This window comes from Sinohyriopsis cumingii, chromosome 1, assembly GCF_028554795.1.
Source record: "Sinohyriopsis cumingii isolate HCF-2022 chromosome 1, ASM2855479v2, whole genome shotgun sequence".
In the NCBI taxonomy this organism is placed as follows: Eukaryota; Metazoa; Mollusca; class Bivalvia; order Unionida; family Unionidae; genus Sinohyriopsis; species Sinohyriopsis cumingii.
In genome coordinates, this window is record NC_142961.1 from 16,806,727 (window position 1) to 16,825,715 (window position 18,989).

The following is an 18,989-nucleotide window of genomic DNA, read 5'->3' on the forward strand; positions in this document are numbered from 1 at the left end:
CAGAAATGTATACAAGTGTCTACATTATGCACATAAAACCTTAGTGTGAAAGGGAACTGAGGCACCGCTATAGAGCTATACACAGTAGGTGCAACAATATCCATTTTGAGGTAATACTTGTGGAGAAAAAGGCCCAGAGACCACCAGTACAAATAAATACATTAAAATTGGCACCTGGACGCTATAAATGCCTTGGATAGAAACTCTCTTATATGTACCCGTTTGTAATGGAATTACTTTGATCCATGTGCAAGTACCTAAATGTATAAATACGACAAAGTGTTAGCAACTTGTAAAGGCAGGACTTTGTCATGATAGAAAGAGAAAAAGTTGGATATATAGACGGAGTATACATTCCTTCAACAGGTAGTAGTGTATCTTCTACATAGCTTCTGGCTTTTGCGAGGTCTCCTGTGACCTTGTGATGAGTGCGTGCTTCTTGGCGTGAGCAGAAGTATTAACTGACATATTCTCAGACTTTGCTGCCAAGTCTTATACATAAGAGGAGATCACTCTGCCCAAGAGCCACAAAAGTCGGCAGACAACTTTTAACTCCTTTTAGTATCTGGGAGGGCTGGATTTGCAAGGTAGTAGTAGTTCTCTTAAGGTATTATGATTGGGCAACGTATTTGAAAAATACATACAAGTGTTCCAAGGTTCATCCTTAAAAACTGAATAGCCTGTAGAAACAAAAGCAACAGTGAAAAATATACCTGCAAGCTTAAACAAATAAGACCCAAAATGTGGAATGCAACACACCTTCCAGTGACAATATACAAGTGTGCTGACTTCCATTCATAAAAAATCAGGATATTTTTACTGCTATAAACCTTTGCTGAACTCCAGTAAAACCAATTAATCAACCAAATAAACACATAGAGTATGGAATACATATATTTAAGGGTTCATTTTTGATAGAAGGGCAATACTAATAGAAATGAGTAAAGACAGCCAAGCATTACCTGTTGTATCATGTGATGTAATAATAAAGACATCAAGCACTGACTGTACAACTTACAAATGTAAGCATGTGATGTAATAATAAAGACATCAAGCACTGACTGTACAACTTACAAATATAAGCATGATGTAATAATAAAGACATCAAGCACTGACTGTACAACTTACAAATGTAAGCATGTGATGTAATAATAAAGACATCAAGCACTGACTGTACAACTTACAAATATAAGCATGATGTAATAATAAAGACATCAAGCATTGACTGTACAACTTACAAATATAAGCATGATGTAATAATAAAGACATCAAGCACTGACTGTACAACTTACAAATATAAGCATGATGAAAGCTGCTGCTAGATAAGAACTTCTGGCCATCCACATACTGATGAAGCGGTAATGCTCTCCTGTCACAACATTTCGCAAGAATCCTGAAAAATACAAATCTTGAACATTTAAATTGCCCCAAAATTTTTAATAAAAACCCAGATTCCATTCCTAAAGCAATTTCTCTAATAATTCTTTTATGTGAATTTAGATTTTGTACGTTATAAAAAGGGTAAAACCACATTCAACCCAATTGTTACCCAATGCACAAAGATGTTTTGTTCGAAAAAATACTTGCAAGATATTGCACTCCCCTACCCCTTCAGCTGAGCTGACAATGTAGGTTTTATAATTAAAAAATATATAAAACAGTAGATTTTTTTAACTTGCTGCATGCAATAATGTTTTAACTTGTGCATGCTTGATGATAATTTGGGAATCAAAAGAGAAAGATCTACTATAGTATTTTCACATTATCCTGTCTGTACTGCCCTAATCAGTTTAAAAAGGAAAGCATCAAGGATATACAAAAATGCACAAAACTTATTCATTTCATTCATTGATTTTCTATCCTGACTGTTACCAAGGTTTCCCTAACACTGCTGAATTACTGGTATTTCAATGCAAAGAGAATATCCCAATGTAAACTAGCAGACAGACTGCTCACTGTCCATTTCTGGTTTCTAGAATAGTCTATTTCAGTAAAAACTGTTGTCTGTGTCCAATATTTTCAATGTTTAGTTATAATATTTCTAAAACAAACTAACAAATAAACAGGAGAGACTCTTGTATACATGTGTTCAAAGAGATTTCAATTAAAAATTGATGGCATTATTGATATTTTCAAAGATGGTGAATTATATCACATCTGTTTCTTGAAAACAATCAAGGGATTAAGTAAATAAAAGGAAAATAAAATATGTGTGATGAAGAATATCTTTAAATTCAAGGTCAATGGAGGTCTAAGAATGTCCTAAACCCAAGGTCTCATGTGACTAAGCATGTCTTTAAACCCAGGGTCTTACTGGGGACTAATAATGTTACAATAAATTGTCTTAGTTTCATAACGTCCTCAATCCCAAGGCCTTGGGCAGACTAAGCATGACCTAAACCCAAGATATTAGGGGTGACTAAGCATGACCTAAATCCAAGATCTTAGGGGTAATTAAGCATGACCTAAACCCAAGATATTAGGGGTGACTAAGAATGTCCTAAATCCAAGATCTTAGCGGTGACTAAGCATGACCTAAATCCAAGATCTTAGGGGTGACTAAGAATGTCCTAAACCCAAGATCTTAGCGGTGACTAAGCATGACCTAAACCCAAGATATTAGGGGTGACTAAGAATGTCCTAAATCCAAGATCTTAGCGGTGACTAAGCATGACCTAAACCCCAAGATCTTAGGAGTGACTAAGAATGCCCTAAACCCAAGGTCTTAGGGGTGAGTAAGCAGGTCCTAAACCCAAGGTCTTAGGGGTCAGTAAGCATGTCCTAAACCCAAGATCATAGGGGTCAGTAAGCATGTCCTAAACCCAAGGTCTTAGGGGTGAGTAAGCAGGTCCTAAACCCAAGATCATAGGGGTCAATAAGCAGCTCCTAAACCCTAGATCATAGCCTGTAGTCAACTGTAATATCATTATGCTTCTGCATAAAAACATTAGAGGTTTATCGCAACCATGATGACTTATGAATTTTCTTGTATTTTCAATGGCTAATATTAATCAAAATATCTTTGTAAAATACTTTATAAATCTAGATATGAGAAGCAGAAGAAATGTAAAAACATATCATCCATGCCAAACTCCTATGGAATCCATGTAACATTTTATCAAGAGGGTCACTTTACAATGATGCAAACTGTGACAAAACCAGATTGGTAAGGAACAGTTTTTACTATGATGTACTTATTATAGTCAGTCTTTAGACTTTTTAATGAACATTTTATTGATATAAATGACTGAGTAGTGTTTTACCTTAAATTTCAGATAAAAATTGAAAAATATCAATTTTAATAATAGTACAACCTCTAGAGAATGACCCCTATCACCCCACCACCAGTGGCCAATAAATCAGCCTGAATTATCCAGTACACTGAACAAACTGGGTCAAATACAAGTACAGACATTCTGTTTTGTCTTGAACAAGAGTTTAAGTGATCCCATTTCTTGCAGCCAAACATTTACAAGCCAACCTGATTCAAGCATTTTATATTTTTGGGAAAAGAACTCTTCCACAACCTTTGTTATCCTCTTTTTCAGCCAGCTGTTTTATGCTAGACATCAGAATGTCATCATAACCTAGGAATTCTTCTAGGAGAAATCTGCTAAAGGCATCTCCAAAACACTCATCCTTTGTTGGATCTGGAAGAAGATTGAAACAAGAGTTCTATGCAATATGCTGTCTTCCCTATGAATGGCATAATGATGACATAGGTATCTGCCTACACAGTCTGAGTAAATCCTATCATACTAGTAATGTTATACCAATATCCTGTCTTCCTATGAATGACATACTGATGACATACCTATCTGCCTACACAGTCTGAGAAAATCCTAACTTGCTAGTAATGTTATACCAATATGCTGTCTTCCCTGTGAATGGCATAATGATGACATACCTATCTGCTTACACGCTGTGAGAGAGTAAATAATAGTATATTAGTAATGTTATATCAATTTATTGTCTTGCCTGTTGTGACACACTTGTCTACATGCAATAATCTGTCTTCCCTATGAATGGCATCCATATGACATACCCATCTGCCATCATATCATGACAGTAAATCCTAGCATACTAGTAATGTTATACCAATATGCTGTCTTGCCTGTGAATGGCATACTGATGACATAACTATCTGCCTAACAGTCTGAGTAAATCCTATCATACTAGTAATGTTATACCAATATGCTGTCTTGCCTGTGAATGGCATACTGATGACATAACTATCTGCCTAACAGTCTGAGTAAATCCTATCATACTAGTAATGTTATACCAATATGCTGTCTTGCCTGTGAATGGCATACTGGCAATGTACCTTTCTGCTTATGTAGATGAGATAGAAAGAGTCCTAGCATACCAGTAATGCTACACCAAATGTTCAATAACCATTAATAAAAAATTTACCATTATTGAATTGCCCTTTTCAAAGTTGAGCTTGCCCCAAATATAATATCCCAACATGAGTAAAATAAGATAAAACATAAAGTATAGAATATTTTAAGGAAATTGCTTTATATTTAATTTTTGTTTTCTCTTTATCTCTGTTTACACATTAAATCATATGCCAACATTAAAGTCATAAACAAATGTAAATAATACATGTTGAGAGATATGTACATGAGAAAGAGTCAGAATGCAAATATAGCCAGACGATGTTCATGCATTTAGACTGAAAAATGGATATGTGGAAAGTGGTTTGATATAGCTAGACTGTAAGCGAGAAAGAGGGAGATGGATTTAGGATAAAGAAAGAGAGGGGGGAGGGAGGTTTTGGTAAAAGATCTTAAGTAAAAAATTAACCAATAACAACACAATGTTCATTTAATTTTAATATTTTAATATACAAAATTTTCTTAACCTACTTTTCCACTTAAGTTCAAAATGATCATGCAGATTTAAATATCCATTCAGTAAGAAAAGCAAAAGTTGATTCCACTAAAATATTCCATAAATATTAATGATTTAACTATGTTGCTGGGTTTTTTTTTAGGGGTTGTTGTGTCCATTCATGTCTGCTTCTGATTCCACAATGTCAATTATCATCTAGTTGTCTTAAAATTGGTAATATGCAACAAAGGCTGATTTCGAAGAATGATTTGATAACACTTATTTTTTCCATTTAGGTGTCTGCCACAGTAGGTATGTATACTGGTCTCTGTAATTATCATGTGAAGAACACATGATAAACACCACTTGTGTGTGCTACATTCATGTATCATTGCTCAAACTTTGAAGAAAATCTACCTGGAAGTTAATCATTGGAGACAAGCGACTTTTATTTCCAAACATATCTGTTAAAGAAGCAGTACAAGTCATGTTATTAACACTTAACTTGCCCTAAAATCAGCAATATGAATCAAAACAATCTTTCACAAGCTAATTATTCAAAGCTAGCAAGCTGACAAACAACCCAAAGCTATCTTGGGACATGAAAGTTGGCAAAACCTGGATGGGTACAAATATTTCAATAAAAACACAACTGATAAGACAATTATAAATATTAATTCCTACTTTGTCTCTTTCTCAATTTTTTTAACTTGCCTGGGGACAAGTGCCTTGTAAACTTGAACATGCCCAAGTCAAATCTGAGCCCGTCCAGAGAGTTGGGCTCATGGATTTGTAACTCCTTGTCACAAATCTCTGTGATGAAAACTTCTAACTCTAGGCTCTTGGAGGGAGTGACTTCTTCCCGACTTAAACCATGTCTTCCTATGAAAATTCTTCCTCCTGGCCCTTGGAGGGAGATATGACTTCTTGACTCAAACCATGTCTCCCTGTGATAACAGTTCTTCCTATTGGCCCTTGCAGATCTGCCAACCCGTCTCAGTAAGGCAGTTGATTTTTTTCCATAAGTTTGACCAGTTTTCAGTAAGGTGTAACAAAATATTATAAACTGCTTTTGTAAAGATGGAAAATGTAATTAAAAGTTTGTTATTCGGAACAAGCAGTGACGATAAACATTAAGTTCAACTGCAATGCTTGTAAAGTAGGTGTATACTTTATTTACCACTAGTACAGTGCACAAATTTTAGTTCCAAACCCTATGGAGCTCATTGGCTTGTTGCTATCTCTCAACCTGACATAATTCTTGGAAATCCTTTTTTCCATTTCACATGATGACGGCACTCACATCTCCCACCACAAGTCATACTCAAATTGGCATGTGATGTCCAATAAACATAACTGTGTCCCTTCCAGCTTTTATTCACAAGAATCTGAATATTCCTTCTTATTTTTCCCGTGTTGATCATTAACACTTTTCAAGAGGCTTATTTTCCTTTTTGTCTTAAAGATGCACTGCTTGCTGGATGCCATTTTTATAAAAAAAATTATATCATCAACAGTTTGATCATGCAGATGCTTCACATGAACAAATAGCTGCAGATTAAAGTATCTGATGTAATGCTGTAAAGTTAGTCTGGTTCCCTGACCAATTTCACTACTTCTAATATGAAACCCGGATCCAAATCAAGCACAGATGAACAAATTTTCTGGATTTTTTGGCAATGATCAATTTCCCGTAGTTTTGGCTTTTATGACATAAGTATGCATTTTACGGGTAATTTTCATAAGACTTACAGCAAATTCGTAATAGTTGGCAGGTCTGCCCTTGGTGGAAGAATTGGCTATTTCTTTAAATTATGACTTAGGTGAAGGTTCAGCCATGCCCAGAGAAATAAAAATCTTCATGTTAACTTAAATTTTTGTCTGGCTTAAGAAACACAGTTGTGTCCAGAAGTTGTATTACTACTGATTTTTTTATAAAAATGTTGAAAATTCGGATAAGGGCATCAGGAAAACTGGAGGATACAATTATACAGACTATGTATGGTATGTGTTACTGTTCACAGGCAAGACAAAAAGAATATAAAAATCCAACAGTAATAATAATCTGGAAAGTGATCTACCTTTCTAAAACATTGCAATTAAAGACAAAAAGTATCTCAGTATTACTATACTTCAAAATCAGATAAGCTATCAAATAACAAACACTTCCTGTTTTACAAAAAGAAAAACATCAAATGCAAAATGATAAAAACATTTCAAATTAATATGAAGTGTAATCCGAGAAGTCTGACTGGCTTGCTAAACTATTGCTTTTACAATGAAACTGGCCAGAGGAAGTTTTCATAAGTCAAAAAGTATCAAATTAAAAACATAATATGGATGGAATGACTTTGTCTCTCAGATGCAATGTAGAAAATAAATTCAGCATGGATCATAAATGAATCATTTGCTAACTTTTTAAAATTATTAACAAGAGTATTTTTAAATCCTAAAGAGGCAGGGGAAAAAAATCCACTACAAGTCTTGTTCTTTAGTAGAATTCAATTTCAGACTATACTGGAATTTCCATATGCCATCCTCTCCCCCAAAATTTGGAAATTTCCCTTCTTTCACAAAAAATCATTAAAAGTGATACCTGAATGGGATTTCCCTTCTCAACTTCAACACATACTCATTAAAAGTGATACATGTATGGGAATTTCCCTTCTCTGCTTCAACACATACTCATTAAAAGTGATACCTGTATGTGAATTTCCCTTCTCAGCTTCAACACATACTCAATTAAAGTGATATTTGCATGGGAATTTCCCTTCTCAGCTTCAGCACATACTCAATTAAAGTGATATCTGTAAGGCAATTTCCCTTCTCAGCTTCAACACATCTCATTAAAAGTGATATCTGTATGTATGTTGTAGTTACTGCTAATGCAAGTAAGACATGAAGACAAGCAAGTCAGGCTTACCCAGTGTTATCAGCATGACAGTAATGTTGAGGCGTTGTCTGGTCTTTGGGGAGAGTCTCAGAAAGCCATACTCCAAAGCATATTCCACTATGTACTTCTCTTCAGGCCACACTGAAATAACAATCAACAAACTAGGCATGTTTCCATGCAACGTGATTGTCCAGCAAACATTGCACTACTGAAGAAGGATACTATGAACAAACTACTAAATGAACAAGGGGACATAATTCTGTCAAATTTTGATGAACTTGTAGAAAATTAAAATGAACTTGGATCTTTTGAAAATAAGTCTTTGTACCAAATTTGATTTCAATCCTTGAATTCCTTCCAAAGTTACAAAGTGAAAATGAAATCTGTGACAAATTGGATGGGATCAGATGTAACATATTACGTCGGACATATATTTTAACTATTATATAGCCCATTCATAGAATATGGATGTGGAATACAAGCAAAATAAGAATACAGTTGCCATTAAGACAGGCCACAGGTAAAGCTAGTGGGCATTTTTAAGATGTCCACAGGTCATGCTATGCACTAATTCTCACAAAACAGTCATCTTTGACTGAGAAATTTTGCTTCAAAACACCAGGAAAGTGAAGCTGACTCCACCTTGACAAGAAATAGTGCCAACCAACTCCTCCATTTCCCCAAATTAACTCACAAGTTAAGATTTTACCACCAAACATACACATGTAAAACTCAGTGAATTAAACCAAAAGCTTTTACAATCCCAAAACAAAATACTGTAGTACTGTAGGAGTTTTGAAACTAAAAATTACAGAGAGATTAATTCTTGTATCAAATATTACACCTGGAAAAAGACCGTTGAAATTTGGCTTTATTGACACAGCTTTAACAATTTTTCTCATATCACTATGATGTCTGCAGTTTGGCAGTTTATAGCAATGTCTAGCACTGGGGCATCATGCCACAGCCATGTAGCTTCATGTCCCTCCCAGTCATATTATCTTGACATCAGATTGACCAGTCCTAACACTAACCTCTTAATGCTGAGCACCAAGCGAGGCAGCTGCTAATACCATTTTTATAAGTCTCTGGAATGACTTGGCAGGGGTTTGAGAAAGAAGCAGCACGATGGGTTAAATTACTTGGAATGTTTATTAATCACCTATGTTTTAAAATCAGGATAGAAAGGTTTTAATAAATTTGGATTAATTTAATACTATTTAACTTTCATAGCCAGTGGAACACCAGTTGCTGATAAATTTGTTCTTGCCATTAAGAAATCTTACCTGTAACTCACTCCTCCCTATTTTCCAATCACTGATCTCTATTTAGTACGATGTGAGAGGACACTTCACCAAATTTCAAGTCCTGTATGACCTGATGCCATCAAAATACTTGCCCATGCTACTAGCTCAAATGAAATAATCAACAACATTTATTGCGAGGGGAAAATGACATAAAATTCAGGTGCAGTTATGCCATGTCTTAATCTGCCATCACAGTAATTGCCATGGATTAAGAGTTATCCTGATGCCTTCTAATTTCTGCAACAAATTTTGGACACCCAAGTTTGATTCAAAATAAAAATCTCCCGACAAACATATTCTACAATTCTTTTTATGTCTGGGTGAACACTTCTCAGAAAAACCATCTCAGTACTCAAAGTGAGTATTACTGCTGTAATTACATATGCAAAAAGTGTACCTAACTACAAACTGATTGAAGATGCTGATTTGAACCAATGACTAGAGCACATGCTAAACTCAAATAAATACAGTACCCAAAATATTTTAACCATCCATATAATAATCATGTACCATATATACTCCCTTTAGGTCGAGTCCAACTGCAAAGTAAAGAGACCCAGATCTGCCACTGTATAATGCACCAACAGATCTGTCTATGCAGTTTGCAAGCAGTAATTAGCAGAACAAAAGAATACAGACTCTGATCTGCTGGTGCATTATGCAATGGCAGATCAGGGTCTATGTTATTTGCAGTTGAATTCGACTTATAAGTAAATATATATGGTAAATTTATCCTAGTTTTTTTAGTTTGATTATTCATAACTTATGGACATGTTTATACAAGTCTGTAGAAATGTGTGGCACAATGCCCAGTCAAAAAACATCCCCAAGAATAAAATGCAACCAGCTTGTAAGATATGCTCATCTGTGTGGCATAATACTAGGGCATAACCGACTTTTGATCCGGAAATCGGATTCCACCGGATAGTATGAACTTCCGATTAATCGGAGTCGGACAAGGCGGGAACGACCGATTCGGATAATAAAAATAATAAAGTTGAATTTCTATAGCACCCTGTCTAACACTGCGTGTCATTCGATAGTGCGTTAATAAAGTTAAATAAGAATTCAGAAAAGTCCAATATGGTCAACACAATGGGGTGAAACGATAATACTTGAGTTAGACCGAAAGATTTAAATTTATTAAAATATATAATACAGTCCTACCCGTTTATGTCAACATCCTCAATAATGAAGGCATAATATTGAATACATTGACACATGCTAATGAGGTATTAAAAGAAAATGATTCTGCAAGAGGCCAACTTTATAGGACCATACAAAAGCCTGTTTTATTTTTATTTGACCGCGACATTAAAGCATGGCGGCAAGATCAACTAATTGTTGAATAAAGTACAGGATGGAACTGGCCGCTTGCCGACATAAATGATTAAGGTGGGAAAATAAAAGCCTGGCAGCAAGATCAACTAATTGTTGAACAAAGAATGGGTCGGAACTGGCAAAAAAATAAAAAATTTCATGGATTCTTTGTGGCTTTGAACTTCGTTGCATTTTGCTATAGTCCTGCCATATCCTTCCCCTTGTGACATCGGTGTGATATGCAAAACGTGTGTAACACGGTTTAAAAAGTTGATTTGAAAAACCTTTTAATTTAGCATTTCCGATTAATTGAATCGTATCCGGAATCGGAAAAATTTCATGCCCAAAATCCGGAATCGGAAATCAGTAGAAAAATGCTAATCGGTTATGCCCTACATAATACCCAAATATGAAAAACCTGAGAATAAAATGCAAGCTGCTTAAATGTAAGATATGCTCATCTGTGAGGCACAATACAAACACAAACAAAAAAAAAAAAACCAAGAATAAAATGCAAGCAGTTCAGATCTGGTCACAATACCCCCACCCCCCACAAAACAAGAATTAAATACAACCATCTTATATGAAGGATATGTTCATCTGTGATTGATGGGCATCTAAAACCTTGCCATAAAAATTGAATAACTTTGAGAGCAGACTTTCTGATTTTCCTTAAAGGCAAACATATTTTATATGGGTTGTCTACCTTACAGATAATTACATAGTACAAAACGTCTTGTCTACATTTACAGATAATTACATAGTACAAAATTCTTGTCTACCTAAAAGACCATTACATGGTATAGAATTTACATCTAGCTTTCATATAGCCTAAGCAATTGCTGATTTTACTGGGGTGGAATCAACAAAGCCTAATTATTCTTAGTAAAAAAACTTCTTGTCAACATTATAGATAATTACATAGTACAAAACCTCTTGTCTACCTTACAGATAATTACATAGTACAAAACCTCTTGTCTACCTTACAGATAATTACATAGTACAAAACCTCTTGTCTACCTTACAGATAATTACATAGTACAAAACTTATCTACCTTACAGATAATTACATAGTACAAAACTTTTTGTCTAGCTTCATATGATTTTACTGGGATGGAATCGATAAAGCCTAATTATTCTTTGATGGGGGGGGGGATTTCCTAAAGTCTAATCAATCTTTGGCTTTATGGAGTGGATTTCATAGAGTCTAATCAATCTTTGGTTTTTGGGGTCATGGATTTCATATAGCTTAATCAATCTTTGATCTTTTGTGCTCAATTTCATAAAGCTTACTCATTCTTTGATTTTCTGGTGTGGGGTGAGATTTCATAAATCCTCTTAATTCACCGATATTTGGGGGATAATTTCATATAGCTCAATCTGTGATTTTTGGGGGGATAATTTCATATAGCCCAATCTGTGATTTTTTGGGGTTGATGTCATTCAGCTTAATAAATCTTGGATTTCTGAGGGTGGAATTCATAAAGCCTAATCAATCTTGGATTTCTGGGGGTAGGTGGGGTGGATTTCATAAAGCCTAATCAATCTTAGTTTTTTGGGGTGGTGGATTTCATATAGCCTAAATCATCTTTGATTTTTTGTGTTGGATTTTATAAAACCTAATCAATCTTTGATTTTTTGTGTTGGATTTTATAAAACCTAATCACTCATTGATCTTTTTTGTTTGATTTTATATAACCCAATCTGTGATTTTTAGGGTGGATTTCATAAAGCCAAATCAATGTGATTTTTTGGGGTGGATTTCATATAGCCTCATCTTTGATTTTTTTTGGGTGGATTTAATATGAAACTGCAATAGTACTACAGATTCATAAAGACATATTTTTTTAAATGTAGTTTAACCAGCAATGGTGACCAAACTGGTATTTTACCATCACAGACTTACCAACTTTGGCCAGCATTTCTAGCTCAGTAAGGGTGTCTCTCAGGGGTTCAATGGATCCTGATCTTGAATCTGCGTTACCAGACTCTCCCCCCATTGTGTCATTCACACTCTCTACTTCTCCTTCCAATCCAGCACCATGTATGTCAATGTCTCCTGCTGTTTATTATAAGTATTAGTATTAGTAGTAGTAGTAGTATCATCATCAGCATTATTATTATTCTTATTATTATTATTAATAGCATAGTACACCACTTCTTCAATAACTCGCAAACCTGCTTATAATGTGGGGTCAGGGATGGATCCCATTTTTTTGACCAGAAAATACCAAAAACTGATCCTCATTTGTTGAACTTGATGAAAATCGCATTCAAAATTGGTAATGGAAACTTTGATGTATCACCCGTTTTATCATCAAAACAGTAGATAGGACCTGGAAATATTATTCAACATTATGAAATATCAACTTTTAATGAGATGTCATAAAACTCTGTTACATTTTCTTTTCAAACGACATTCTTAGAACATCGCAATTAATGATATTCAAGGACATTTTGATCAATGAAAATGTCACTTACGCCTAGTGGGGGCCGTACTTTATTAAATAAATATCAATTAAATGACTTTTTTTATCAACTGAAATTTGTGTTCTAGTTCTATCTTTTGGTTCCTTTTAAGTGTAATAATTATAAATGCAATGTTTCCTCTTGTAATTAAATGTAAAATGTGTCAATCTACTGTAACAGCTATGTCCGCGAACATTTCTCTGAGAACCGAATTAAGTGCCTAATGTGTTTTTATATCGGACTAGCAGAAGCATTTGTTTTATTGGTGCACTAAATAAAAAGAGGGCCTCCTTTTCTATTATCATATTAATTATGCCTTTTGAATCAAATAAAGGAGGTGGAATAAAAAAAAGTTAAGACATACAAATCCTATATGCTTAAGAACCAGTGGCCCCAGCCATATGTCAGGTAACTCATTTCAGTTGATCAGTCGAACACTGTTCTAAATTTTATTGTGTACATAATCCAATTAAACTACAGTGATCACCCTCATAAGTGCCTTGGCACCAACGAATTTGTGTTCAATAGAACCCTTCAATAAAGGCCACCCTGCTAACGCAACCAACAGCCACCATATTAGTGCATAAATGTAACATTTACCTCTCACAAGCAGCCACATTTTATTATTAATTTGTCCAGAACAAATATTTAATTAGGGTGAGGTAAGTAACCTGATTATCTTTCCCAATGTATGTTTGCAGATGACAGGTTTTCATTACTGAAAGAAGTGTTTGCTAAAGTACATGCACCACTAAGGTTATTATTATTTCATGAATGCCAACATTTGCAGGAAATGGGGTCAGCATTGTTTTGATACAGCTTTGGGTTTCACACAGATTTTTTTTTTAATTCTTGATTACAACCAATGTAATTGTCAAGACCACAACATGGTCAGATAGGCTAAAAATAGATCTTGTGGATAAACACATACACACACACACGCATAAAGAGAAACATTGATATTAAACAAAACATGGTAAATGACAAAGTAAAAATAATCATGTGACAGTTCATGTATCACTTCCTGTATAATAAGGCATTTCATTTACAAATATTTCGTCTGCAAAATTAAATTGGAATATAGTACGATTAGCCACATATGAATAAATCAATACAAAACTTTAACATGTCATCATGTAAACAAATATATAATACTTTAGAAGAAAAATAAAAGTAATTCGACTTGATGACAATGGGGAGAGTTCACATGACGAGAAATGTATGTTGGGAAGACTGAAATAAACAAGAGCGTAAAAAATAAGAACATTCTGCAGCAGTGAGAAAATAGAGTAAATGAAAAGAGAATTATTTTAAATACGAAACAGCAGATGTACCAAGACTTAAATAACGTTTTTGAATGGTTTTGTCATGTGCATGCCATCAATACCCCACTCTCAATTCACGCATAAGAATACAAACTATTAATTTATGTTTGCTTGAAATAAATCTGTTTTTAAGACAAGATCATTTAATAATTAATGCTAATTTTAAATGAAGATATTAACTGCTTTAAGTTATATGTAGCTTTCCTACTATATACACATATACATACACATCTCACAAATACAGTCCCCCTCTGGAAAGGCCACCCATCTTATAAGATCACTTTCCCAGTGCAGAAAGGGTGGCCATATATAAGGGGGACCACTGTACTTTAAAGTAACCTACTCAACAATAAGTGTGATTAAAGACAGCAAGGCAACCAAGCGAAACAAGTACTTTGTAAAATAAGGAGCTTTGTTTCATAGATACTGACAGACCATTGTGGGAAAAATGAGTTTCAGAGATTTCCTGAATTCACACATAGAGATATCCTCAAGGATGATAGGAAGTTTCACTATTACTTGCAATGAAATCACAGCATCAATATTTTACTAATTGAAAACTACAAAAAACTGAGTTTCAACATAGACAATTGTCTCATGAAATAAATGTGTTTTTGATAAAAAGGAATTTTGTTTGGTAGTGTATCAACAGTTAGTCTGGTTCCCTGCTTTATAAACTCTTAGTTTTGCAAAATACTATTATACATCACTCTGAAAACCAGACCAATGAACAATACAAGCCATAATATAATACATGAATGTTTTTGCATACTGTGTTTGGTTCTTGAAACCATTTGGAATCATATTATCAATCTTCCAGATGTTGGACATTTTGAAAATAAATGTAATTTTTTAGAGAATAGTGAACAACTTCATCAGAAAAAGTGCTTTACTGACAATTTTTCTCGACTCAATTATAAAACGAGTACTCAGCCATTAAACAGCCCAGTTCACCCTCCAACCAGACTGTTTTCTGGATGTCTAGTGGATTTCTTTAGAGGTCCCTCAGCAACTAGTGGCTTCGCTTATAGTGGTGTCTGTGTTTTTGGACCCCAATGTGCGCGAATTATCGAGGGAGAGGTTTAATATTATTGTATGTGGCTTCTGCTATAAAAACCTTGGGATTATGAATTCCTGAATATAGTATACACTCCCTTTAAGCCCCATAACATGCACATGAGACTATATGTATATTATTAAAAAAAAATGTTACACATCCAAAAAATTTACTACAATTGTGGACTTTCATCCATTTCTTCCACATAGACAGTGCACACAATTTCTGCAAGTTCATTAACTTTCATGGGGTACCAATTTTCAGGTTTCAAGGATGTTACACACCACAAAATTAAACATACAATGAATGTGGTACAAACAGTAAGGCTGCTTGTTTCCACATTTAAATAAACCATAAACATCAATGAATTTACAATATATGAAAGCATACAAAGATTGCTTTTTCAAATGTACTTTTTATCACTTCCTAGATTAACTAATGAAATCAATCTCTCTCTCGCTCTCTCAGAGGTATTTTGTTCTTTACATTTTTTAACTGTGTAATAATTGTTATATTTGACTACATACTGTATTTAACTCATCTCATTGTTGTATGATACTAATACTGTAAATACTCTAACCAGCAAGCTGTGGATAAAGCATTTGTCTCATGACTTAATAGTACAGGTTTGATTCCCATTACTGATCAGCTCAAAGTGGCAGCTGTTGTATGCTTTGGCAAGGTACTTTACTTGACTTGGTAAATTGGCAAGGCCGCTGCTGTATGCTTTGGCAAGGCACTTTACTTGACTTGGTAAAACTTGGTAAATTGGCAAGGATCTTTATTAGTGTTAGTACCTTCAAGTGTTGATGTGCCGTAAAACACCAAAAACCAAACTAAAGTAATTTAACCAACCAGCTTTTCCTGGATCCAAATGTCCCCCTAAATGAGAGTCTGTGGTAGAGCTGTTTCTGAAAGTCCCATTCACAACCCCATCTTCCTCTGCTGTATCTGTGTCCACACCATCTGGGTCCTCACTGCTTTGCCCCGATTCCCCATTTGCATCCTCAGACTGCAAATACTCTCCATCAAGCAAACTTTCCAAGAAATGTACATTGAAATCAGAGTATTCTTTCTCATAGGAGTTTACGATGCTGTAATTTTCCGAAGCATTACGCACTATCTCCACTCGGAGTATGCCATGCCGTGGCCATGTTTTCTGTACATGCTGAAGGCAATTTATTGGAGAGCGGGCAAATACAATATGTATGTAAGCTAGTATACCCAGCACTATAATTGCCTGAAAAAAGAAAAACGGCTGATATGTTAGTTGCAATAACCCAGCTATGCTATAAATTTCAAGATTACATACAACAGTTTTAAAGTGCAGACAAATGCATAAACTGAACATAATCACTGAAACAAAACATAGGTCACTTATACCTACTTTTGCCTATGGTGAATAGTACTCATCAAGATGAAAAAAAACACACGTAGAGTTTGATTCCTATACATTCTGAGAAACTGAGGTTAATGTAACATTAATATAACAAATTAATGCAATGATTGAAACAAAGTATGTCACTGTAATAAGCAGTAACTCTACAATGAATACACCCATCTAGTGTCATCACTCTATATACAGCAGTCTGAGAAACCTTCTAAATGCAAAAACTAAAAGTTGACACCTATGCTAATAATGATTACAATGGCATCTCTATGCATAATGCAGTTCTGAGAAACTGTTCTAAATGTAAAAACTGTATGCTGACACCTATGCAAATGGTGATGACATTGGTATCCATAAATAGAGTGACCTAGTCGACACCCTCCATGATAAAAACTACGGGCTAAAAGTACTCCTATGAATATTTAATTGTACTGTGTGCCTGACCTTTGTCCATGATTGAGGATAGTTTTTAATATGTGTGTGTGTGTACCTGATTTTTGTCATGTTTGTAAGATATAAATATGTTGTTTACTGGTATCTGAGTTCAAGGTCTAGTCTTATTTACTAACTTAACATGTTCTGGAAGTAAACTTGTGGCCCTCATCCCGGTCATTTTAATGTCTTAGGCTTTTATATAAGGTTGTGGTAAGCAAAATTATTCATTCCTACTTTAATATCAGTCCGTGGAATCACTTTTAGTAGTGTTCATATGTTATTTGAGAGAAATCATGTATTTAAATTAATCATTGGCATTACAAAGTGATCACTGACTTCCTGGACTAAAACACTATTTGGGGATTATTGTGAATTCACTCAAAGATGTTCTGGATTATATCACTGTGATACATCAAGAATGTTGGTATATCAACCAGTTCAAGACATTCAATATTGGAATTCATTCAGAACACTATAATTCTTTTTGTGACAGAACATTTAGGATTATTTGGGATTTTATATGCAATACTGTAAGTTCCTTTTAAATTTTCACTTTGTATTCCAGGGAAATAAATTGTATGTCGACTTTTACAAAACTTGCTGGGTTTGGCTTCTTTCTGTTACATAGTTTTAGACCACAGAGCAATAACTGTCAGAAATCTCGCTAGAATTTTAAAACAAGGAGTCCAGGACTCCCAGTTTGGTAAAAATAGGAGTCCCACCATCAAAAGTTACAGTCCCTTCTTTCCTACAGAATCAACACAGATGTGAATGCATCTATTTTTAGATGGAGAGGTTTCCGTAATGTAATCACTCACTTTAATATAGCTTCATTACAACAGTCCATTGACAGGATTGCACATTTATGGTTTATTTATTTGTCTACATCCTTGTAGTAATTTTAGGCAATGGTTAAATAGCATCTGATCTGCTGTTTTTTCCCCATATTTTTGCAAATACGTGTCAAGTCAGAAAACAGCTTAGACCTTAAAGCACATCTCACGAATTTCACAACATAGCATTGTCCTCTATGTTTCTGACCTACATAATTTGCAGTTTAAAGTTAAATTTTTAAAAAATAATACCTTGGCTTTGCTTTCAATGATTTGTATATTTTTCTGAAAATATCTGCCCGATGATGTACGAAAACAGGCAATCTAATAAACTGGTACATCCCAGACTTAGCGAAGTCCGCCAGTATCTCCCTTTAGGCCTACTGGTTCACTTACAGTTTCAAACTAATTTTATGACCAAATAGTGTACAAGAGGCAGTTAATATATATCCAGATCACCGATTGTGATCTTAAAAAACATGTTTGTATGTTTTATCCTCAAAGAATATCATGCAGGAAATTGCTACCTTACTCAAAAAAGGGTTAATGGTCAATCAGCTATCAAAACATATGCTTGTGAATGGGCAGGAGTTTGTTCGTCAACGTAACTGATATCAAAACTTGGCCTAGCTACTGATCTACTGATGAATACATTTCGCTAAAAACACTAGAACTAACTGGGCTAAGGCGAGGGGCATTTAAAAAAAAAGTATGGTCAGTCAATGTACCTCTTAAATAGCTCTTATTCGTCCATCAGAGTGATACTGAATTTTGTCCATCCAAGTAAGTATTTATTCCAAACACTAAGCTAGGCATCACACTTTCTTACACTTAACTACTGTCCTATCCGAACTATCAATTCTAGCAGCTTTAGCACTCTTCTGAATCTCGTTACAATCTTCGTAAGTTTGCCGTTTAACCCCAAAATACTTATCCAAATTTACAAATGGCATTTTGTCTAAGTCTCAACATGTCTTGATTCTTGTGCACTACTTATTCCGATACATTCGGAAATGAACACAATAACAAAAGCTAAAGTTGTTTATTTGATGTACTTTTATAGATGATCACATGTACATCTCTGGGTCTTTCTGACTCTGAATTCAATCACTGTAAACATCAGT

The 18,989-nt window shown here is 34.7% G+C and overlaps 1 protein-coding gene across 2 annotated transcripts in view; it reads right to left on the reverse strand.

Annotated features, from left to right (window-relative positions):
- The window catches only part of LOC149806487 (membralin-like), a 68,057-nt gene that overhangs the window by 34,352 nt on the left and 14,716 nt on the right, over window positions 1–18,989 (reverse strand). The window contains exons 4-8 of one of the 2 annotated variants that reach the window (XM_089953770.1): window positions 16,063–16,447; window positions 12,263–12,415; window positions 7,760–7,870; window positions 3,528–3,650; window positions 1,293–1,393 (exon numbers count right to left, since the gene is read on the reverse strand). In XM_089953770.1, coding sequence (XP_089809896.1) covers window positions 1,293–1,393; window positions 3,528–3,650; window positions 7,760–7,870; window positions 12,263–12,415; window positions 16,063–16,447 — 873 coding nt within the window. Of the gene's footprint in view, window positions 1–1,292; window positions 1,394–3,527; window positions 3,651–7,759; window positions 7,871–12,262; window positions 12,419–16,062; window positions 16,448–18,989 lie in introns of both variants that reach the window. The other variant, XM_089953760.1, reaches the window with a different exon arrangement.